The sequence below is a fragment of the Hemicordylus capensis genome, chromosome 1 (genome assembly GCF_027244095.1).
Source record: "Hemicordylus capensis ecotype Gifberg chromosome 1, rHemCap1.1.pri, whole genome shotgun sequence".
NCBI classification, from domain to species: Eukaryota; Metazoa; Chordata; class Lepidosauria; order Squamata; family Cordylidae; genus Hemicordylus; species Hemicordylus capensis.
Genome location: NC_069657.1, coordinates 388707566 through 388732405, shown reverse-complemented (window position 1 = coordinate 388732405; position 24840 = coordinate 388707566). Strand labels below are relative to the sequence as shown.

General features: G+C 41.4%; 1 protein-coding gene across 9 annotated transcripts in view; it reads left to right on the top strand.

The window, feature by feature from the left end:
• Positions 1–24840, top strand: part of SMYD3 (SET and MYND domain containing 3) — a 582729-nt gene that overhangs the window by 41461 nt on the left and 516428 nt on the right. For 4 of the 9 annotated variants that reach the window (XM_053302247.1, XM_053302329.1, XM_053302319.1 and 1 more), the window contains exons 2-4: positions 11927–11990; positions 15384–15491; positions 20112–20169. In XM_053302247.1, the coding sequence (XP_053158222.1) occupies positions 11927–11990; positions 15384–15491; positions 20112–20169 (230 nt within the window). Of the gene's footprint in view, positions 1–7432; positions 7572–9322; positions 9492–9962; positions 9981–10323; positions 10385–10995; positions 11107–11926; positions 11991–15383; positions 15492–20111; positions 20170–24840 lie in introns of those variants that run through there. The other 5 variants (XM_053302267.1, XM_053302290.1, XM_053302278.1 and 2 more) reach the window with 5 other exon arrangements.

The following is a 24840-nucleotide window of genomic DNA, read 5'->3' as shown; positions in this document are numbered from 1 at the left end:
GAGAAAGCTGATAGCTGCTGAGTGCTTGAGGATACTTTTGCACCAGAGAAATCCCCTTTCTGCTCCCCTGCCCCTTTTCTTGAGTTAAAATTGAACTCTGAGAAGCTTGTAAAAAGAAAAAAACCCCACAGTTTTATTCAGTTACTGCAGACTGCTTCGTCTTCGGCTTTTAGGTTTTAAATACATTCAAAAATACTTAGTAGGTTACAAAAATAGGTTGTCAGGCTTCAGTTTCAGGTTATATTTAGGCATGTGTAAATGTTTACAGAGCCCTTTGCAACGCCCTAGGTGGGTTGGGTGTAGGCTAGTATATCTTATTTTAATTATGTTGCAGGTAAACAATAATAGAATTGTATGAGGAATCTGCAAAACACACATACAAATATGTTTCTAATGCAAAATCTGACTAACAAACTGTTCTTTATGCTGAATCCCCTTTTCCTTGAAAACCCACCCAACACCTGATGAGAATTAAGCTTCCTGCAATCCCTTTCAAGGATCTGCATTTATTCCATGTGAGAAACCTCCATGCTGGTTTTGACCATGAGGAAGCAAAAACTCCATGCCCCTCACTAAGCCTTTCCTCACCCACTTCTCCAGCACAGACCACCCTTCTTGTTCCTAGAATTCCCGGCAACCACTCTCTAGGTCCCATCCACCTGGTGTACTGATTGGCTGCCATGGAGTTCACCAGCCTGTCAGTAGAGATAAGGGTTCACTCCCTGTTAACTCTTTAGAGGGAGGGGAGGCTGATCACTACAATATATAAAATGTAATGCACAGATCTAAACTAATTTACTCATTATGTTAAATTGATTTCAATAAGATGAGTACTCAGGTACATATATGTAACACTGCAGATTGAATCCAACTTCTTTTAAATGTTAAGATTCTATTCATTTTGGTCTTGGTTGTAATCTTCAAGGGCTGCTAAAATGCTTTAAAAACTAGAACTCAGTAATGAGAAGCTTCCTGTTATTTCTTGTAGAAGTAAATCTTGTGGAAGTAGAATGGTTGTCCTAACATCTGTATGACAGCCAGAAGCTTCACCTGTTGAATTTCTGCCTCCCATGCAGCTGTTGAAGATAGTAAAACAGTACCTAATTGTTTGTCTGGGACCCTGAGCAATGGTTTAGTGAAACAATTTAGATGACTCAAGTAAGTAAGCCAATTCACACACCAGGAAAGTAGGGCATATGAAGTGTATTTAGGAACCCTGAATATTCAGTGCAGAGGGAGAAGAGAAAGCAGTATTGGGTTCAAGAGGACAAAGCAGACTGGGGATGGGAGTTCAAATGTATTGAAAGACTGTGGAAAAAATCCACTTTGAATAAAAGTACTTAGATTGTTAGTGACTATATTTTGAGCCATTTATTTTATAAAAATAAAAAGCAATTATGGAGAAGCAGCTATGAGAAGCAGACAAAGGGTGTTGATGATATTTACTTGGCTAGGTACAAATCTCATGTGAAGACAAGTTATTGAGTTATTAATGCTTCAGGTGTGGCTGGTTTGTGGTTAAAACATTAACAGGTTCTAACTGTGGTTGCATGTGTATTTTTTTATGATAGATTTTTTTAAAGTGAGAAGAACATTCAACAACTATATGGTAACTTGTGTTTCCTGCCATAGGATGTCACTAGAGTATAAATAGAGATAAATATATGAAATTGACATTGTAAAGTTTTTGTAGTTTATTCAATGAAAAAATAAGCACATCTTTCACTAAAACATGCATGTATGTATGTTGTAGTGACTGAAGATGATTGTCCAGCGAGGCTGGCTGTCCTTACCTCTGAGGACGGAGTGGTGAGAGGGCCCAAGGCAACAAGGACGGGTGGCAGCCGGGGAGAGATGGAGGAAAGACTGCCAACGGGCAGGGATTCTGCTCCAGTGGAGGAGGAGCTGATAAGACCGAAGGGGAGGCATGCGAGGATAACATCAGCAGCATGCCTCCCGAAGGGTGGGGGTCTGAGCACGAGGAGGGAGAAGGGGGCGAGGCATTGGCAACAGCTGTAAGGGGTAATCAATTACAGGTAATAAAGAGGGGTGTTGGCCCCATAATTGGGGGTTGGTGATGCATAGTCTGTGAGGAGGCATATAAGGAGCTGGCCAGGGATCAGAGGCTGGCTGGTGGAGATTGTCAAGGGCCCCCAGAGAGGGGCAGACACAAGGAACAAGCAACCTGGAACAGAGGAGGCACAGGGTGATGCTCAGTCCCCTCCCTGTCCCTGCTCTGAAGCCGGTCCCGATAAGCCTAGCCAGGCTGGGTAAAGGAGACAGGGACGTGTAGCCAGACAATGATTTAATGTCATATCAAATATTTATATTTATTTATATTTTCTCTTCATTTCCCCTTCACTTTCATGACTATGAGCCCATGCTGATGAATTTTGATGAGGCGTTCAGTATAATAGAGTTAATATTCAGAGTTTGTGTACTCTCTGTGTTAATGGCAGTTGTAGGCTCAACCATTATTTGGTCTCAGACTGCACATCTGCTTCCAGTCCACCAGCCATATATGAAGATCTGGTCTGCTTGGCTGGGGAAGTCAAAGATCTAATTCACACATGCATAGTAGTCTGTCATTAAGGTGATTGGGTCTACTGCAGACAGAACTTTTAATTTAATCTTGCATAATCTCAAATGCAGTTGTGTTTGATGGATTCAGTTGCTAGTCTTCAAACAGAAAAATCAGTCACGGTACTTTGTGTAAAATAGGCCATACACATGCTAGCTATGGCTGAAAATTTCTTAGGGGTGTAAGGAGAGAGACTACTTGACTGGCTTAAGCCATGATCCTGTCTGTGTGATCAACTTCAGCTGTTAAGGCACAAAGAGTGTGTCGCCCTTACCAGTATTTTTCCACTAATGACATTCCAGTTAGATGTAACCTGCACAGAATGGTTCTTGCCTTTGTGGCTGGTTTAGGTACAGAAGGGTCATATGATGGTGGTGGGGCCTTTGCTGTTGCTGCCAATATGGTTGTGCTTTTTCAGATGCAAGGAACTGGGCACTATCACAACAGTGGTTGAGACTGATGCTGTGCCAGGACTAGGCTCCTTGGCTTCCAATGGGGTTACAAAGGCTAGGTTTGATAGCTCAGTGCTAGAGGACCTGCCTTGCTTGCAGAAGATCCTAGAGTCCATGCCTGCATCTCCAGATCAACTGGGAAAGTGGGTTTCGGTGTTTAGATTTCTGGAAACACCAACTGGGTTTCGGTGTTTAGATTTCTGGGAATGGAGTTGAGAGACGATCTGACATGGGGAGCAAACACCAAAGATTTGGTGAAGAGAGCACAGCGGAGATTATACTTCTTGAGGATTCTCAGGAAGAATAGTCTTTCAAATAATCTACTGCTGATGTTCTACCGCTGTACCATAGAGAGTGTGTTAACCTATGGAATCTGTGTGTGGTTTGGGAGTTGCACAGTCAGGGAAAGAGCATTGCTGTCCAAGGTTGTTAAGACTGCGGAGAGAATTATTGGGTGTACTCTTCCCACTTTAGACCAAATTTATGCCACCAGGAGTTTTAACAAAGCGGTAGAGATAGTGCAGGATCCCACGCACCCTGGAAGTGATCTCTTTCAGCTTCTGCCTTCGAGAAGGAGGTACAGGGTCATAAAAGCCAGGACCAGCCGCTTGAGAAATAGTTTCTATCCAAAAGCGGTGTTAGCTCTGAATGCAGCAAAATACAGTTTCTGATGGGGTTTTTGTTTTCAGTTTTTTAGAGTTAGAGCAATGGGTATATGGGGGGGGGGGATATTGGGATATATTTAGTTATTTCTTGTTAGGTCCTGTAGAGGTTATTGTAGATTCTTTCAATCTCGTTGTTCTGTACGGGACAATGACAATAAAGACTTATCGTATCGTAAAGACTCTAAGACCAACTTCCAGTCGGAGTAGAAAATATTGAGCTAAGCAAATCAATGGTCTCATGCAGCTTCATTTTCTGGGGTTGATGGGGTTATAGCTCAGTGGTAGAGCATCTGCTTAGCATGCAGACCATTGGTCCATCTAGCTCATTATTGTCTGCACTGACTGGCAGTGGTTTCTCCAAAGTTTCAGGCAGGAGTCTCTCCCAGCCCTATCTGGAGATGCCAGGGGTTGAACCTGGGACCTTCTGTATGAAAAACAGATGCTTTACCACTGAGCTGCGCCACCAGCTCCAAGTAGGGGGACAAAAACATCTTTCTGAAACCTTGGAGAGCTGCTACCAGTCAGAGTAGACAATACAGAGGTAGATGGACTAATGGTCTGAGTCATGCAGCATTGCTAACAGTTTTGTGTGGATGGGCAAAACTTCAGGTGTTCAGCAGCAGAACACCTGCTTTGCATGCAGAACATGCTAGATTCAGTTTCGAGATAGAGCTGGAAAAGACTGAGAGCCACTGCCAGTCAGAGTAGACAACTGAGGCAGATGGACCAATGGCCTGATTGTGTGTATGGTAGTTACATATGTACCAGTGCTATTCACTGCAGTAGTGGTATATACAATTAGGATGTTAATGCCACCCACCACTTCCTGAAGAGACTATCAATGGGTGGAGACAAGTCTGCTCTTTTCATTATTTCTGTCTTTGTAACTTTTCTTAACTTTTTAGCATCAAACTGTAAACTACCTTGGATGTCTTAAAAACAGTCCTTAGCCAACCTACAACTCATTGATTCTTCACTATGTTGTTTTTGGTCTTGAAGCCATCCACATTTGTGCACAATCTTATTCTCAGTACCATTCAGTAAAGTTTGTATGGGACTTGTGTTTGCATGCAAGTCCCATCAAAATGAACAGAGATGTTACCTGTGTCCCTACATTAAAAAAATAATAATTTAAAAACTGGACAGTCTTTATAGTACAATTTAATATTTCAAAAGAAAAAAATATCTGTTTTTTTAATTAAGTGATTGGAAAACATTTGTTGAACACTAAAGAAATGAAGAAAATAAGAACAAAATCTGCACAGTCATAGCATTGAGTTATTGTCCATTAAAATTGGCATACAAATATAATTTATTCCAGGTTCTTACCAAATGCTATCTAAGCTGAAATGTAAAGGCATAGTCTTGATATGTATGAGTTGCAAATAAATTAGATTTTTTAGAAGCCTCCAGCTTTCTAAAGAATACCTATGATGGTCAGGTAGAACCAACTGTGATGAGATGTCTATCCTTGGAGTACAGTTCCATAATCTGGAAAATGCATAATTTATATACCAAACGTTATCTAGTCATTAAAGCTCACAAGCCAATATCAGCTGTCAGACCAACTATTTAACTTTGCTCTGTAACTGAACATCAGCTTTTTCCTACTCATTAGTATAAGCATGCACATATCACTGAGATGTACTGGATCTATGCCACAAAAGATCTGTTGATTTTTATATATGCAATGTAGAAAGAGGGTTCAGGATAATAATTCTGTCTAAATTCAGATACCAGAATCACTGCACACAGAAAGGAACACATGTGGGGAATTTAACTGTTGTTACTTTCTACTCCAGGAATTAGATATGTTCTACTGCTGTAGAACTGATTACTTCCCTGGTTTGTGCTACTTTAGCTTAGCCCATAAAATCTAAACATATTTTAGCTGCAGCAGTACTATTAGAAGTGTGTACAACAGCTAAAACATCTTGTGAAAGACAAGTAGATCTGGACACTAAGTCCTGAATGTTCTTGTTGTGTGCAGATTTGCCTCCCCCACCCATTACCTTACTTCTTGTTCTTGAACATAAGAACAGCCCTGCTGCATCAGGTCCATGACCCATCCAGTCCAGCATCCTGTTTCACACAGTGGCCCACCTAGAAGTTGGGTCTGGCATGTGAGGATTCTGGGCTGGCCATTATAGTGTCACCAGTGAGTACTGTGAAGACACTGCGCACAACATCAGAATGAGTTTTCATTTTCATGGCTTGAGATGGACACCCAGCAGTGCCCGCTTGTTGCCATTCTCTGACTGAGGCAAATGGCAACAAGCCCCCCATCCCTGGATCTGATCCAGTGCTGATGCCACCCCCCCCGCTTGCCATCCAGATTTCTTGCTGGCCCAGATGCCACTTCTTCCCCCTTACCATCAGACAGGGTGTGCTACCACTGCTTACACACCCCAGCGGGGTGTCCAACTACTGGCTGCTTCACAAACTCTCTCTCCCCTCTAGCACTGTGCTAGTTCCAGCGCTAGCTCTCTCTCTCTCCCCTCCAGCACCAAAGTTGTCCAAAATAGACAAGATTGGTGCTGGGTGGGAAGAGATCTGGCAGTACAGTCATCCCTCGCTAACTGCGAAGGTTCTATTCTGGCAAAACCTTGTCATTGGCAAATTTGCGCTTGGTGAGCAGTTGAATCAGTGGGAATCAGGGGGTATGGAGAATTGCAGTCGCAAAAAAGACCAAAAAATCCGATTTAAAAAAAAGAAATTGTCAAAAATCTCCCAGAATCCCTTAAGCAATTTACATGAATAAGCAAGAGGAGTGAGCAAATGGAACCTCTAGAAAATTTGAAACCCCCCCCCAATTGCTTGAATGCACTTCTGAACCCTCAAAAAACCACTCAAAATCATTTTAAATCACAAGGAATTGGCAGGGTCAGTAAGAGGAATAAGTGGATTGAACCTCTGAACCCCCCAAAATTGCAGAACACCCCCCCATCACTAAAAAATCTCATCAAACCATGGATACTCAGGTTGTGGTTGGTGAGACTGGTCACAATTTCCCAGTTGCAGATACTCAAACCTGCGATTGGGAAAACCACTGTTGGTGAGGGATGACCGTAATGCAGTTCTGAAGAAGGGAGGCCAGTGCATGAAGCTGTCTGTGTTTGGATACATATTAATCACTGTCTCGTGGTGTGCAAGCGGTGGTGATGTGTCCCTTCCAGCTGTAAGGGGAGAAAAGGATGGCATCTGGGCTGAGGGATATAGGAGTGGCAGTTTCAATGGAGAGAGGGGAAGCACAAAGATGGGGATGGCAGCAGCGGGCACATGGGTGGCACCATGGCAGGGGGAAGGGCAAGGTGCTTGCTCCTCACCTCAGGGCAATGTTGCTGTCTGAGGCAGTCACCTCATGTGATCTTATGACAGCTGCCTCAACACCCAGACAACATTCAGTTGTTTCCTTCCCTAGTACTCTCGTACCGCACTTGGCTCACACACCTGTATACTATCAGCTTGTTTGTTTATGCTTTTCAGGATGCCATGTTACCTAGTCGCTTGGGTGGCCCTGTGGAGTCTGGAGAAGGATGTGGCATCCGTCCTCTGAGGCTTTCGTTCCCTTCTGGGGGCAGTGGGGATGAGAAAGGCCCAGGCTGGTTGGATCCCCGTGGGGTTGAGAGGGCAAGGCAGGGAGAGCTGCAGGAAACAGCTCTAGGGAGACAGCTAGGTTGGGTGTGGCAGGAAACAGGAAGCAAGGCCGGGAAGGGGGTGGGGCTGGAAGTAGGCTTTAAGCCCTGTAAGCTCTGCGCTGGGGTATTTAAAGACAAGGCAGCTGATGAGGAGGAGCTGCTTCTGAGTATGGGAGCCAGGAGTTCACCAGGAGAGGGAACTGGCTGAATGCAACAAGCCAGGAGGAGGACTCAGGTGATAAGCTAACCATCTCCCCTTGCTGTTCCTGAGGCTGACCTTCTTGGGGATGCTCCAGTCATTCCAGAGTCCAAGAAGGGCTAGGAGCCCACCTAGTCCCCTGGGAGTCTGACAATGCTTTTAGACTGACTTGACTAACTTGAAAACCAACTTGCAAATGTGCGTAACAAGGAATCACAGTCTGGACACAGTTAAATGTCAATCTTAGGGTACCCCAGAGGAGCAGCAGACTCAGACACGAAGCTTTTTGAAACAAAGAAATAAAAGTTTATTGACACAACACATGCACAATGCAAATGGTGGTAGGTGGCAACCTTGACTTGTACTGGGAACATTATTGCATCTCAGGGTGTCTGAACAGGTTAGAAACTACTACAGCATTGTAGGAAGCAACAGGGTTAAAATGGGATTCTGGCACTCTGAAATATCATACATTTTCAAAAGTGAAGGTGAGCCTAAAAAGTAAATTTGGGGGAAATGATACTTTGTGTCTTCCAGTAATTCTAGATTGTGTGTTGTCTGTGCTGAAATTGCCCAAGGCGTTACTTTACTTACAGAAGTCCTATATTCTCAGATTTTATAAACTTGGTGCTTTTGAAACCTACATACACCATCCCAAGGTTAAATGTTTAAGGACAGAAAAGGAGATCTTAATTATTCTGAACATTAATCCTGTCTAGGAATAAAAAGAATCTCTAGGACAAAAAGAGTTTGCCGCACTTTTGTACTAAATGACTCCGATGAATCTGCCTTCTGTAGTATAAAGAGAAGAATAATTACATGTTTGCTCATGTACAGATTCAGCAACTTTGACATACTGTGTCTCATGACGTCAGTCTAGATACAATAGTTCTAAATGGAAACTGATGCAGAAAGGATTGTAATGTAAACAGAGGAACCCTTTTAAAAAAACAAAGAACTTTGATTTGTCAGGGTGGTGCTTTGTACCAGATCATAGATTTGGGGGCTTTTAAAAAAGTGTTAATACCTTGATCTTTTTAGTCTTGTCATAGAAAGCAAGAGAAAAACTCTTAATTCCGTTGTTCAGGAGAAAAATAATAGTGGTACAGAGGTTACAGTATTAGTTCTGAAATATGGATATTTAGTTGTGAAATTCACTGAGTGGCTTGGCCAAGTTTCTTTCTAAAGACCAAAGTAGGCATAAGAATAAACCAGGCCTGCTCAACTTTGCCCCGCCCCCCGCAGCTGTTTTTGGACTACAACTCCCATAATCCCCAGCCATAATCCAATAGCCAAAAATTATAGGAGTTGTAGGCCAACATCTGCAGGAGGGTTGAATTTGAGCAGCCCTGGAGTAAACATATCACTGCTACCAAAACCATTCTACCATCTATTCCCCTTCCATAGTAGAACTTGGCTTGTGTCATGAAATTAGCAAGCTATGATGTGGTGGGGAAGGGCAGAACATAAAGGTTCAGAATATTATGGTCTGAAGGCTGCCTCAAATGTGGTGGAGAAGCATGCTCATCCATATTTCCTCCTCCTGTGCAGTGCAGTGTTTTGCTGCCACTTAATTATGTGTGGGAATAGGAGGTGCTTTGTCTGAAACATCCTTCAATGTATGGATGAAATACGATTTTAAAATAACATTTTTATCCTTCTGTTGGCGGTTGTTTGGACAAATTCACCATGATATAGGCGGTGGTGAGACAATGTGCTGAATGTGGGGGGTGGAGCAGAGAGACATGGATACCTGCTCTCCTCCTACACAAACAATGAGATGATCAGTAGGTGTGTTGTGTGAACTGGCCCTTTGAGAGAATGACATGCAGGAATTGCAACACCTGCCCTCTTTCACTGTAACTAAAGGCACATGATAACCCCAAACAAAATGGGATAATGAACATTTTTCACAAAATACAAAATTAAAGAAAACCAGTGAACCCTGTTACAGAGGTAGTTTGATTCCATCTTTTGATTTTGAGTGCACCAATAGCTGTAAATGAGAAAAAAATAATAAACTGGCAATATGGGTTTACTTCAAATGTGGTACTTCCCCCTGCTTTTGAAACACAAGTATAGCAGTGTTCAGGGGAGAAAAATAATTACAGGAATGTATTTTGACTCTGTACTGGAAACCAAGGATTGTGTTCTCAGAAATATTCTATAAATTTGGTATGTCACAGCTCTCCTTTTAGTTCAAATCCCTTCATGGTGATATTGAGATCTGAACTTTTGCTGCTGTCTCCTCTTCCTTCTGTAATAACTATTTCAGTTTCCTGAAATAACTACCATAATGTGGAGGCTGTGATATTGAGATCTGAACTTTTGCTGCTGTCTCCTCTTCCTTCTGTAATAACTATTTCAGTTTCCTGAAATAACTACCATAATGTGGAGGCTTATCAATAAGTCTTTAATTGGGCTATTTGCTGGAGTCCTCCTGAGGTAAATGTTTTGCCTTTGGCCCTCTAAATCCTATTCTTTCACAATATATTTTCATACAAATGAAGTTATAAATAACAATAGCAATTGAACTATAGAAATAACAAGAACTCTAAATTAAATAACAATCTGGTAGAAACCCCTCTTACATGAAATAACGCCCCCCCCCAGGCTTATCAATAGGCCTTAAGTAAGCGTAACTTTTCTGAAGTTATCCTGAGGTAAACCTTCTGCCTTAAGCCCTCTGAATTGTCAGAGATTGCTGTCTTGCTTTATGGCTCACCTAGTGGACCAAGCCCAAAGTTCTCAGGTTTCCAACCCTTAGAAGACTAGGGTGACACACAACCAGCATTTTTGATGGCAACTGTACATTTACCATTATGCTTAGTTTGGCTCCTGCTGGACAGGTGGGTAGAAATAAAATAATTAAAACATGTTGGCATTGTTAGTATACCATGTCTGGGGACCGAATGGAGATTGTCATTGTTTCATGCGCTGGTTTTGTGATCCTCCAGAGACACCTGCCTGGCCATTGCTGCAAAATAGAAAGCTGAACTTGGTGGGCCTTAATCTAATCCAGCATGGCAGTTTGTGTGTAAATCCCTCAAATATTGTTGGAAAAAATCTTTTTATGGAACAGAACTGCATTTTCATAAATGCAGTTCTCAGACAGTTATTGCAGTTCAGAGTGCCTGAACCAAAGCCAGCTGGAGGAAGACTGACATTGATTCATCAGATTTAGGATTAGGCCCTCAGAATCTTCCTCCTGTTATCCATTATCTTCTCCTTTACTACTGCTAAACCCTTACACAACTAAAGTCATGAATAGCTCTTCAAACTCCTGTAGTTCTTTTTTCCCCTCAGTATGCTTGCATGAATTGTTAGTACTGTGATAAAAAGAGTTTAGGCACAGAGGAGAAAAATGACCCTTCTGTAGGCAGCTTCTGTGGTTAACCTGTACTCTTATCAGAGTGAGTGTAATGGACATAAAGGTTGGCTGATGTTTCCATGATGACAGTTAATGCAGAGCAGCTGGACATCTTCAAGAACAACATGACAACATCCAGATTGAAGGAGTGACTCCAGTGCTCCTGTAAAAAGACCTTGAAAGTCCTGTTTCATATTGAATGTAAATATAATTCTCAGCAAGACTTCTGTACAAATAATATTGTTTTTAATCTCACAAAAACCCAGAACTAAAAAGGCAATTATTTTATTAATGAAGACATGTTGATGAGTTTACACTCATCATGAGAGAGAATGACATTTCAGAGGAACCACAGACATTTACACCAATCCCAAGTTTCAGATTTATTTCTTAACTTTAATCAGTTTTAACCCACTGATCTATTTTATTTCTTAGCCAAACTACACAAACATTTGATAAGTGATGATCTTGATTACATGTTAGTAAGGAAATGATAGGGCATCATGAGAATTCTGAGACATTTGGATGAATCCTGCCTGAGGTATACAAATGTATCTCCAAGGTTAAACATTCAATTTATTTTGCTGTGTTTTCCCCTAAGGATTGTTTGTTTTATCAAACTACTTTTGAGGCACTAGATCTAATTTATTTTTGACAGAAGTTTTAAGAGTATTTTATATTGATAGGGAATTCACGGTACAAATATATGCTACAAAGCAATGTTGTACCTGTGGAAATCAGATAATTTATGGAACCTGGATTGCTGAATTTTAGTTTGTAATAAACCCTGTTCAGGTGTTATAAAAAGTTGGGACACAGCAAGCTCCATATTGCCATGTGACTCTGTTTCTGTCTCCTGCTCCCAAAGCATCCCCAGAGCCTTTCCAAAAGCTAATTTTGAAACTCAGCTGTAAAAATGCTGTCTGGATTGTGAAATGTTAGTTTCTGAATACTATAAGTTATGTCTCTTTAGATAAGGAAGATATCTCATTTTCCCTCTCCACATTCTCTCCTCCATCAGGAAGGAACGGCTACTACGGTGTTCTCAATGCAAAGTTGCAAGATACTGTGATGTACGTTGTCAGGTAATAATTATTCTAAAATTAGCTACAAATATATACAATGCAAATATGTTTACATTTTAGCTGTGCATTTCCTATAACATCAATTGTCACGACCAGCATATTATAGCCATATTTAAAAACAGCGAACACTATACACAGTATTTAGTGATTTCTAGGGCCTTTGATGTGAACACTTGAGGTTCAGCATCTGAATTCCTCTGGAGTTTTTTGTATGTATGGTACCAATATAGAATAAACACTGTTGTATTATAGTCTTCAGGATCCAAAATGAAAATGAATCATTTTTAGCCTATTTCCTGAAAGAAATAAGCTTTTATTTATATATTGTTAAATTTGTATACCTCACCAGTGTGCTGTGTCCCAATAATTTTTGTGTTTATAGTCTGATGCAAACCAAACTTAAGGGACATGGAAGAAGGTCCTTGGGAAATCCTGCTGGGCATATTCTTATTGTAATCTGCCATCTTGAAAACAAGAACAGAAATATTACTTGGATACTGAAGCAGAAAGTGGGCTCCATGAATTCTGTTAAGAACTACTTGTCTTATGTGGGTTGTTATGCTAATTTAAACTTCTGAGAGAATCTTTGTGAACCAAATCACTGTCATCTCCCCCTTAAATATCAGATAGATGATATAACCCATAGAAATAAGACTGGGTTGGGTAGCTTACAAACTGATTTGCAAACTAATTTCAAATTGCAATTTCAAATCCTGGTTTGTTGGCCTCAAACCACAGTTTGTGGGCAGACTTGGATTGAGACCTAATGCACAAGTATATTGGAGCGAAACAAACCATAATTTGTCTTATATCTGAACTTAACCTAACCACTCTCTTGTGTGCTGAAATAAGCATCATGATATATTTATCATTTTTTCATAATTTTTGACCAATACTTTTCTGGTCTGCTAACCAGGTATTTTTTGATATCTCAGACATGACCTGCCAGCTTGTCTTACCCAATCCTTCTCTTTCTCCAGGGGTTTAGTAAGATATGTTTAACTTTTTAGCCTACTTTCTACTAAGCTTATGAGATCACCCGGCATTCCGTGTGTCCGTGTGTTTCCCTTGCTATCAACTTCACAACGCCTGAACCAATATGAACCAAATACAGTTGTCGGGACACATAGCGGCACCTCAGCGGCATAGTTGGTGATGATGTCATCCACCTCAATTCAAGATGGGGGATATGTGAATGTTTGAGGTGCAAGTGGGCTAACATGTGGACTATCTAACCTATTTGAACCAAATTAGATACAGCTGTAGTGAATGACACACAGGGACACTTGAATGGTGCAGTTTGTGATGAAGTCATCCACCCCGATTCAAGATGGTGCATGTGTAAACATTTGAGGAGCAAGTGGGCTAACTTGAGAACTGCCTAACTGATTAGAACAAAATGTGCTATAGCTGCCAAGACACATAGGGTTGCCCAAATGGTATAGTTTGTGATGATGTCATCTACCCTGATCAAGATGGTGGATGTGTGAACTTTTGAGGTGCAAGTGCACTAACTTGTGGACTGTCTAACCAATTTGAACCAAATTAGGTTCAGTTGCAGTGAGTGACACGCAGGGACACCTCAATGGTGTAGTGTGTAATGATGTCATCCACCCCGATCCAAGATGGCAGACATGTGAACATTTGAGGCACAAGAGGTTTAACTTGTGGACCTTGATTTGAACCATATTTAGTCCAGTTGTAGACATAGAGAAAGGAAAGCAGGCCGATTAGTTCTTACTAGAACAACTTGTTTTGAAACCTGTGTTTGTGTTCCTGGGGTTCTTGTCCTCTGAGCTCTGTCTACTGCATTTCAGTTTGCTTCATGGAATATATTTGAGCATATTTTCACAATAGATCTGATCAGTTTCCCACAAGGAAAGAGGTGAAATAGCTGAGCAGTATTTATTCCACAAACCATAACGAAAACCAAGCCAGGCGCATGCTAAGCAAAAGTAGCAGGGGATGGGGCGAAAAAAACCACTGGAAATATTCATGTCAAGCTTGCCAGTGAGGTAAAGTAGAATACCTAGGGGCAAACATATACAGGGGTATGGGGGTGGGGGGAGAGCTAAAAACATGCACTGCTTTGCCAGTGTCCAAATAGGAATAGTAGAGCCCATTTCCAGACTATGCCTATGCATTCTGTAAATCAGTTCAAATTACTAATGATGACAAAGATGTGATACCAGTGTCTTTCTATTATGAAAATTTATTACTAGGATCAGAAGAATGGGACACATGGTTTTATGTGAAGTTGCATATTTCATCCTATTACCCCTTTACTAGCTATGTAAACTATTTATCATTTTGATGTATCTCTGTGTCTCTCTTTTGGCATGTCTTAAGATCCTTTTCAGCATTTCATTTAGGAACAAAGTATGTCAGATAAAAACTGCCTTCAAAGAACAATTTTAGCTGGTGCAGAGAAACATGCCAGTACTACTGCATTGAGCAGAGTGATGTCTTAATGAGTGCAGACATGACTTCTTCTTTAGGATAGTGGAAATTGGCTTCATATAACTTCTTTGTCTGATACTTTATGTTATGATTACATTCAGACTTCTACCTGGCTTATCTCTTTGAAGTCCACTTGAGAAACAGAAGAGGAAGTAGAGGCGACTACAATTTTGATTAATGTATGGCTGAGTGAAGCTGGGGTTGGGGCTCAGGTGGTGGGGTGGACTTGTCACAGATGTTGCAAAAAGCACTCTCCCTTTCAGCAGAATTCTTTGAGAGACACTGTTATTAGAGGTGAACTTGTTCAGAAATGATTCCTTGTTCTAAAATGTTTTTGACATAATCACAAAGCCAGAGCTGATTGACTGTATGGACATATATGAAGCTGATTCATGAAGTAAGACGATTAATCTGTAGAGCCCACTAGTGACCAGTCCTTTTAGCAGCAGCTCTCCAGTGTTTCCAGCAGGACTCTCTTCCCAGCCCTTCATCCTGAAGAACCTTTCACTGGAAATACTGTGGATTGGACTTGAGATGTTGCACATGCAAAGTATGTACTCCTACCACTGAGCTGTGGTGTTATGACATCACCACACTGACCTTTGACTGGGAATACCTAGTGAAAAAAGGCAGATTTTGCTTAAAAAGCCACCAAAGCAGTTGCTAATCAGATGGTGAACAGCATTTGTAAACTAAGAAAAGGTATGTATGTGGGAAAATTGCTATTTACAAGCTAAGGGTTTGTTTCTATTTGCTGTACCATTGGGAATGAGATGCAGAGTTACATATTAGAACCTAGTATAGTAACAGTAGGTCAAGAAAGGAGTCTAATAGTTTTCTGCTAAGAATGTTTAAATGCATTCAATTTGGTTTTTTTATTATTTTATTTTATTATATTTTGTTATTTCAATTTGTTTTTTTTCCAATTTGTAGAAAGAAGCATGGCAGGACCACAAACGGGAATGCAAGTGCATTAAGAGTACTGAGCCCAACTTTCCCCCAGACTCCGTGAGACTTGTTGGCAGGATCATTTTCAAATTAGTAAGTACATCTTCCTTCTGTGATTGATAGTCTGCCCTGATTCTGTTAGGTTGCAGGTAGATTGTTCATACATTGTAATGAATTCTAGTTATGCTTCATATAGCTTGGGTTGGCATTGGGACAGACTGAGATGATAAATGACCACCCAGGTTTTTCCCCTTTGCTGGAGCTCATCATTGATGGGTTGTGGACTGAGCATGCTCGAGAGACAGGACTGTAAACTTGCAGAGGAACTTCCTGCCGCCAGGAGGCACCTAGTTCCCACTTCCGGTCCTGTCTCACTCAAGATTGCAGGTCATGGAGCGAGCTCTCTACAAACATCAGAATTTTTACCTCAGGCTAGCCTTTTTTCTTCTAGGGCCTCTCCCTTTCTCCCCCCTCTTCATCTTTAGATTGTGCGAGGGTGAAAAAGGAGCTGCCTTAGTCCTTAATGCTTACCTTCAAATCCCAAACACTTTTTGTGTTTCTCATGCAGTCTGATTTGGCTTATTAGTGTTTTTTTCTTTATCTTTTCTTTATCCTTGTTATAATTTCACTCCTTGCTCAAAGAGTTAGCTCACACAGAGGAGCTCCTTAGGGGGTTTCCTTTTAACCCCCAAAGCAAAAATGTTGACTTCTTCCATTAGGGCTAGATCAGCTTCTTCTGCTCAACCTGGCCCCCCTCCTCTTGGAGAAGCAGTGACTCCGATTGTAATGGTCCAGGCGCCTAGAAAATCTGTCAAAAAGACCAAGCATCCCGATGATGCTAGCAAGCGACTTAAAAAGAAAAAGAAGAATTTGCCACCTCCATGCACCTTAGTGAACACCTCCTCATTAAGGGCGTGTATCAAAGGTCTAAGTAGCGCCTTAAAAACAGCTTCTCCAAAGGCAGCAAAAACAGAGCTGATGACCAGTGCCCTTTGAGCGATCACTTGGCATCTGCTACCTCAACACCAGTGGTGTTAGGTGCTGAAGGGGAACCGGCTGGTCCGCACTGTCCCACCACACTGTGCTTGATCCTGCTGGGCAAAGAAGTTTTGGTGCCAATTCCAATCATACCATAGAAACCCGAGCAGCCCTCCTCTCCAGGAATGGCAATTCCTCCACAGGAGAGCCCAGTAGAACCTCCAGGTAACATCCCTCTAGGAGGTCCAAACGGCAATGATCCTTTTCAGCCAGCACCAGTGAGTAAACCCGTTTCCCCGCCTCAGAGGCCTGTTCCCTCTATTCCCACTGACGTGGTGGATTGGCTAAGACAGTTTCTGGGTGAAGGGGGCTTTGCCCTTTGTAATGTCCTGACTTTGCAAAATGTTACTCCCCAAGTCCTATCTCCAGCAGCTCCAGTTATACTGGTCAGTCCCAGAACACTCCCCCCCACCCCGGCAAAAACATCTATCCTCCTCTTTGCCTGACCAGCCCTAGGAGGAAAGCTATCCCACTCTCAGAGCATGGCCATTTTCTTCCCAACTCACTGTTCCTTTTCCTGTCCTGTTTCATAAGATCATGCTTGCAAAATGGCAACAACCAGCTTTGTGCAGGCCAGTAGGCAGCTATCCTAGGAAACACTACTCCCTTTCACAGGAGTTTACCTATCTTCTTTCTGTACCCTGCATTGATGCCCCAATGGCACAAATGGTCTCGGGGTCTGTCCTAAACACTGAAGTCCTGGCAGGTGGTACATAAGGATACTCACAGGTCTTTTTGCACCCTTTCCTTCTCTTCATTTTGTTACCATAGGCAAATCCAAGGCGTGGAGTCAGCTCCTAGGGCTCACAGTAGCCCTTTATGTGTCTGTTTCAGTGTGTATGTTCTCTTCTAATCTTATTTCTATTCAATTCTTCTTTCACCTTACTGACTGTCCAGATGTCTCCTCTCAAGTGCTGCTCTTTGCTACACTCCAGGAACTGGAATCTAGGTGCTTCCTGACAGCAGGAAGTTACTATGCAAGTTTACAGTCCTGTCTCTTGAGCATGCTCAGTCCACAACCCATCAATGATGAGCTCCAGACACAGTGTAAAAGAACCCTTCTCGGTAAGTGTGATGGAGAGAAGAGCTGGTCTTGTTGTAGCAAGTATGACTTGTCCCCTTAGCTAAGCAGGGTCCACCCTGGTTGCATATGAATGGGGGATTTGATGTTTGAGCACTGTAAGATATTCCCCTCAGGGGATGGAGCTGCAGAAAGGTTCTGGGAGGAGCAGAGAGTTTCAAGTTCTCCAAGATGGGGCTGAGAGCGATTCCTGCTTGGAACCTTGGAGAAGCCGCTGCCAGTCTGTGTAGACAATACTGAGCTATATGGACCTATGGTCTGACTCAGTATATGGCAGCTTCCTACATTTCTATGTTCCTTTTCCTTGGTTTTAACCTGGCAAAACAGTCTCTTCTGTTCCAGCAAGGGGCTTGATGAATTGATGGACTCAAGTGGGACTTCTTGGATTGACTGCTCAGTTTCTCACCATGAAGATGCCTTAGCTGTATAGGAGTTCTGCTCATGTTGATCTTTCTCTGCAGTTGTTATTTATTTTTTATTTAATTTTTAAATGTATATCTCGCTCTTGCTCTGAGGAGTACATAATTATTTTTATCCTCACAACAATCCTATGAGGTAGGTTAGGCTGAGAGATACATGACTGGCCAAGAGTCACCCAGTGAGTTTCATGGTTGAATGGGGATTTGAACTTGGCTCTTCCCAGTCCTAGTCCAACACTCTAACCACTATGCTTAAGATGCATTCATGGACAAGGGCAGAAAATGGCAAGACATGCCTTTTCATAGGTCATGTAGGTCTTAAAAGCGATGCAAATGTTACTTCACTGTGGATATACACCCATACTTCTGCTAAGATGTACATTTAGCTAAGCTGCTTCTGGAGTTATTCCAAATGCAGGCTTTGTGACATTTTTACAGACCTGCAGAATGAAAAGGAGAGGCCACAAAACCAGTAATAAACCTATTGGTCATGCATATTTTAAAGTATAAACAGTCTGTGTCAATATAGTAATGTAGCAGTAAATGGTACTGAAGTCTTGAGTGAATCGCTTCAAGTCTTGTGCTAAACCTTGTGGTTGCTCAAAGTAGTGTGCTCGGGGCAGGCTCCTGCATTTAATCCTTAATTTGTTCTTAAGCTCATAGTAACTCCACTTTTATTGCACAGTAAAATCTCTTCTGGTAAAAATGCTATTGGAGGTTGATACACTGACACCTGTTTCAAAGCTGGCTTCTTAAACATCACAAATGTTGCACAGCTGAGTCAGTGAATGAGTAAAAAGAAAGACTTGCAACAGTCATCTTAGCTGTTCTTGGCTCAGTATGAAACTTGACTGTTTGAATGAAATAAATTCTGCAGATAAAGGCTGAAAATTTTTTGGGGAAAGATTTTGGAAGGGTAACACAATATAATATGATTAAAAAGCTTAATGAAGTGTTCTACAATGTAAACCACCATTGATTGTTGTTTTCTTACTACAAAAGGATGTGAAACATCAGGATTGTAGAACCATTGTCAGAGCCATAGAAGAACCATTGGGGAATAGTGACCATAGTGTGTTCCAATTTGGCTTATATGTAAGTGGAGTGGTGCCAAGGAAGTCCAACAGATGTGTTGGACTTCAGAAGTGGAAACTTCTAAAAATGATGGAATTGATAAAAAGGGGAAGTCAGGAGGTTCAAATCACTCCAGAAAGTGTGGAACTTATTCAAAATCACAATAATAGAAGCTCAGTTGGAATGTATACCAAGAAGGAGGGAAGGTATCACCAAGTTCAGGAGGACGTCAACATGGCTAACAAGTAGAGTCAGGGAAGCTATAAAAGGGAAGAAGACATCCTTAAGAAAATGGAAATCTTGTCCAAATGAAGAGAACAGAAAAGAATGTAAACTCTGACAAAGGAAATGCAAGGAGACTAAAAGGGATGCAAAAAGAGAGTTTGAGTAGCACATAGCTAGAAGTGTCAAGGGGAATAAGAAAAACTTCTTTACATATATCAGAAGCAGAAAACCTTAGATGATGAGGGTGTGAAAGGGATTATTAAGGAGGATAAGGAGATTGCAGAGAAGCTGAATGAGTTCTTTGCCCCTATCTTCATGGCGGAGAATACTGATGATACACCCACTCCAGAATTGAGCTCCTCAGGTTTGGGGTCATCCCATGAAACTGAGGGCTGAGAACTTTAGGACTGACAAAAGGAAGTACTTTTTTTACACAGTGCATGAGTAATCTATGGAATTCTCTGCCATGGGATGTGGTGATGGCCGCTAGTTTGGATGGCTTTAAAATTGACTTATACAAATTCATGGAGGACTGGTCGATCAATGACTACTAGTCTGGTGGCTATAGGCCACCTGCAGCCTCAGAGGCCAATTGCAGAGGAGCAATAGCAGGAGAGAGGACACTCAACTCTTTCCTGTGATCTTCTCAGAGACGTCTGGTGGGCCATTGTGTGAAATAGGATGCTGGATTGGATAGGCCATTGGCCTGATCCAGTAGGGCTGTTCTTATGTAAATAGGATTAATTCAGGGGTGTGTATATATATATGTATATATATATATATATATATATATATATATATATATATATATATATATATTCTTATAACCATTTGCTTACCACATCTTGATTCATAAACATATGTATTTTTTAACAGTTAAGACAATCAACATGCCCATCTGAAGAACTCTACTCTCTTTCTGATCTGCATTCAAGTAAGTAGTTGTCAACACTGTGTTGTGTAATATTTCCCACATTGGTGGTTGTCTCTTCTGTCTGGATGAATGGGTAGTAAAAGGGTAAATGAATCTTAATGCAAGTGTAAAGTGATGCATGTTGTGGGGAGGACTTCATTTCACATATAAACTAATAGAGCCTGAACTAAAGGTGACTAACCATTAAAGAGATCCTGAAGCTATGGTGACTAGCTTAATGAAGAAATCAACTCAGTATGTGGCAGCTGTGAAAAAAGATAAATTTCATGCTAGGGAATATTAGGGAAAGAGTATAACATTACATTTGACAGTACTGTGACTCCTCTATGTAAATCTATGTAGTGGTCAATTTGGAATACCTATTACAATTCTGGTAAACTCATTTTAGAATATTTTAGAGCTGGAGAAAGTGCAGAAAAGGGCAACCAGAATGATTCTATCGAGAAATGCTACACAATTTGCAACTTTTTTAATTTAGAAAAAAGGTGACTCAAAGGAGTTTGTATATGGTGTGGCAAAAGCAGAGAGAGAGAGAAGTTTTTCTGCCTCTCTCATGAAACTAGAATGCAGGATAATCCAATAGCATAATAGGTTCCATACCTATGGAATTTGTTACCACAAGATGTGGTGGTGGCCGTTAGTGTGGGTGGTTTTAAATGGGGATTAGAAACATTCAAGGAAGACAAATCTATCAATGGCTTGGCTACTAGACTTGACGGTGATTTGTTAACTCCAGGTTCAGGGGCAGTATGCCTCTGAATACTAGAGGTTGGTGAACAACAGTGGAGAAAAACTGTGGGCTTCCACAAGATATCTGGTTGACCACTGGGTGATGCAAATTACTAGACTAGCTGGACCTTTTGGTCTGATCCAGCAGGGTGCTGGTTAGGTTGGGTTCTGTGTAGTGTCCTGGGTTTTACTTACTTGATTATACATGATGCCTGAGGTAAGGAAGTAGAGTTAGAGCACACAGGTGTACAAGGTACAGTACATCTAGGTCTGTTTTGATTTTGATGCTTTGATCCATTTGGTTATGTGATTCATTTTCCTTTATGGATATCACTAGCCGACCCCACACAGAGCATCTGTGTGCTCTTTGGGGCCGGCGGTTACCTCTTCCTCCCCACCTTCTGCCCCAGTCTCTGCTTCCGGGCCCAGCCGCCTCTCCTCTCCACTTCCACTTCTCTCCCCCCCCACTTTCTTTCCCCCCTCCTGGGCCTTGCCTCCTCATCCGGGCCGGGCCTGCTGCCACCTCTGGCCTCCGCAGCTAGGCCTGCCGCCACCGCAACAAGCAATCCTCCTGGGTGCACCTCAGCCAATCAGGCATATCCACTGCCCAGCCAATCAGCTGGGCGCTGGGATGCACATCCCAAGGCACACCCGGGATAATTATATATATAGATTGTGGGGGGGGGGAATTGTACTCTACCACTAAGTCTGCAATCCTATGAAAGCGTACCTGGGAATAATGCTTTCAGATTGAGTGTAATTTCTTTCTTAGTAAACATTCTTAGGATTGTACTACATGGGTGTTTTGATGTGGTATTTAACTCATCTGTTTATAAACGTGACATAGGAAGTAGTAATAGTAATTTATTTTCAGTCACTGAAAATAAATACAGTAAAAATACAGAAAAACAGATGCACAGAACTCATAAAAACATTTTTTTAATTCTTTTTAATGAATCTTATGTATTTGTTTTTCTGTATTTTTTCTGTATTTATTTTCAGTGGCCAAAAAAGCTTTTTAAAAAGCTTATCTCAATTTGTAATAACTAACTTCTGTAGATAGTAATACTCGGCTATTCAACAATAACATAGTCTTACGAATTCTACTAGTGATTAAGCAGAACTTGGCAACTATATAAGAAATCTTGTCATCATGATCCGATAAAAGATAACATATATTAAAATCACAGAACAGCCCAGAATATTTTATAAATGTGGGGTAATATGCACACTGCAAATGTCCCTGTAACAGCTACAATATAATAACAGATGTGCTGTTGTTTCAGTGGCCCCCGAATTGCAGGGGCAAAATTGCTCCACGAACGGAACTTTATTTAATCTGCCTTTGAGCACTGCAGTGTGTAGACTGTTAAACCGTGCCTGGGTAAATGCCCTGCGATACTTAGCTATCGTGATCTAGTTGAGGTATCTGACAGGGCTGGTTTTCATGATTTGATTTCCGAATACTGCTCCCTTTGGGATAAGGCTTTGATCAGTCTGCCATTCTGCATCCGAGACCCTTTGGCAGAACACCAATTTGGCCTGATCAAAGTCCATCACTATGAATGCTTGAGGTGACAAGCCAGAAGTATCCATCTTCTGCTTGAGTGAGCATTCCCATTTAGAAGTGAATTCTTCTGCCAGCATCAATGGTGTCAACCCCAGGGAATAAAGATTTAACTTAAGCCAGAACTTAAATATAGAGAACCAAATCTTGGATTCTACCCTGAGAAGACCAGCCTCCAGCTGAAGGACTGCACTGGGGACACCGTGAGCTATTTGGAATAGCTTCCTGAGGAATTTAGATTGTACTACTTCGAATACTTAAAACATTGGTATACGGGCCAAGTTGGGTATCATTAGCAGTTGAGCCAGGGCTTTGGATTCAAACAGCCTTATTGCAGCAAGAATGAAACAGGCTCCTCTGGAGAGGAGTGGCCACTGTGTGAAACAGGATGCTGGACTAGATGGGCCTTGGGCCTGATCCAGCAGGGCCTTGGGCCTGTTCTTATGGTAGAGAGAGAGAGAGAGAAGGCCAAAATGGCTGATTTAGACTTCCATGCATTTTGTTGTACATTCGTAGAGTGGGCCTTACAGCTGTCAGAAATTTGAAGAACAATACCTAAATACTTGAAACAACCGACTTGCTTAATCTGGCATCCATCAATAGACCAAGCCAGTGTCCTTGGGCGCTTTGCAATCCTTCTGATCTTGGTTTTGGCATAGATGATCTGTAGAACATGCTCCTTGCAATAAAGAGCAAGGGAATTAAGTGCCCTTCTCAAGCTGATTGGTGTTTGGGATAGAATTACAGCATCATCTGTGTAAAGGAAAATTGATACAGGTTTAGAGGCCAGTTTTGGAGGGTGGAAATCAGAATTGGTTAAAAAAGCAACAAGGGAATTTATATAAAAGTTAAACAAAGGTTGTGCTAAAATACAACCTTGTTTAACTCCTCTATATGTTAAAATTGCCTTGGAGAGATGAACTGCTGCATTGCACCTAACCTTCAAACAGGTATGTTGATATAAACTATATATGAGAAGTAAATGGCTGTCAACTGTAGATGCTTTCAGTTTATGTCATAACTGTTCCCTTAATATAAGATTGAAGGCAAATTTAAAATCAACAAATGCAGCATAAAGGGCCGTCTTAGGTGTATTTTTCTGCCAAATGTTGCTATATCAAAGCCTGGGATATAGGATAGTGACCAGCTCTAAAACCTGCCTGCTCCGATGCAAGAATATCTTCAGAGTCAAACCAGTCTAACAGCTTTCCATATAGATGTTTGCATAAACCTTACTTATAATGCTCAGGAGACTTATAAGGACGATAGTTATATGTAAACAGATGGTGGAAAATGGACTCAAAGGTGCTTTTGGTACATGTGAAAATGGTTTACATTACATAGCTATGCTTTTCGTAGTGTTTCACCTTCCAGGCTAGGGAATGGAGCAACTTTAATTTCTACACCCCAGCAAATTAAAACAACTAATTTACTTTATTCATTTCTGTTTGGCTTAAGATGGGAAACTAAGCTTCTGATTACTTGCCATGAAAAATCCTGTGAGGCATTTCCCCCTGACAATAGCTAATTTTGATATCCTGGCCAAATTCCAGATCAGATAATTGTGTTCTGTTTTTGATTCTCTAAATAATTCTCCCCAAAGTTCTAGGCTGATACAGTATTTTGTTTGCATCTGAACTGAAGTGTTCTCCACATTCCACTTTTAAACAGTTGCTGCTTTTTATCTCAGAGGTGGTTTTGTTTCAGTGATGGGAATCAATAAATTCTGTAATGTGCATTGTGCTTCTTTGGGCTAAATAGCTCTTTAAAATGTTCTACTCTGAAAATGTAAAAACAGAAAGGAAGAATACCTGGGGTGTTTCCTGGGGAAAGCAGTAATGTAAACATGAGTGTGGAGACATTACTTTCCCCTAGAGATGTACAATCAAATGTATTTCCTTAAGGCTTCTTCTTCCCAAATACAATGAACAGAGGGAGCTAAACACCTTCCAGCCGGTGAAGAACTTTAGTGTATCAGAATGCTCTACTTTCTTTGCAGAGTGTTGTTCTTTGGATTTGGTTGATAAGGTGAGCTCAGTCCAGTTCATCAGGGATGCAGTAGCCACATATGGAAGAAACTCATAGGCTTGATACCTGTTTCTCGCCTTCCTATGTTTGTGCAGGGACAGTGGTTAGCGGGAGGTTTGTGTATGTCTCCCAAATTTCCATTCAGGCCTCTTCCTCTATTTGGTGAGAGTGCTTGAAGTGCATAAATAACTTGCACCAAGGACAAGGAAAGGGCTGGATGGGGATATAGGAGACGTGCACAGTTCTCCATTCGTGCTAACGGCAGCTAGCACTATACAAATATAGGTAAGAGGCGGGGATAAATAGCACTCCGTTCACCCTATGGGATCTCTCTGTGGGTTCTGCAC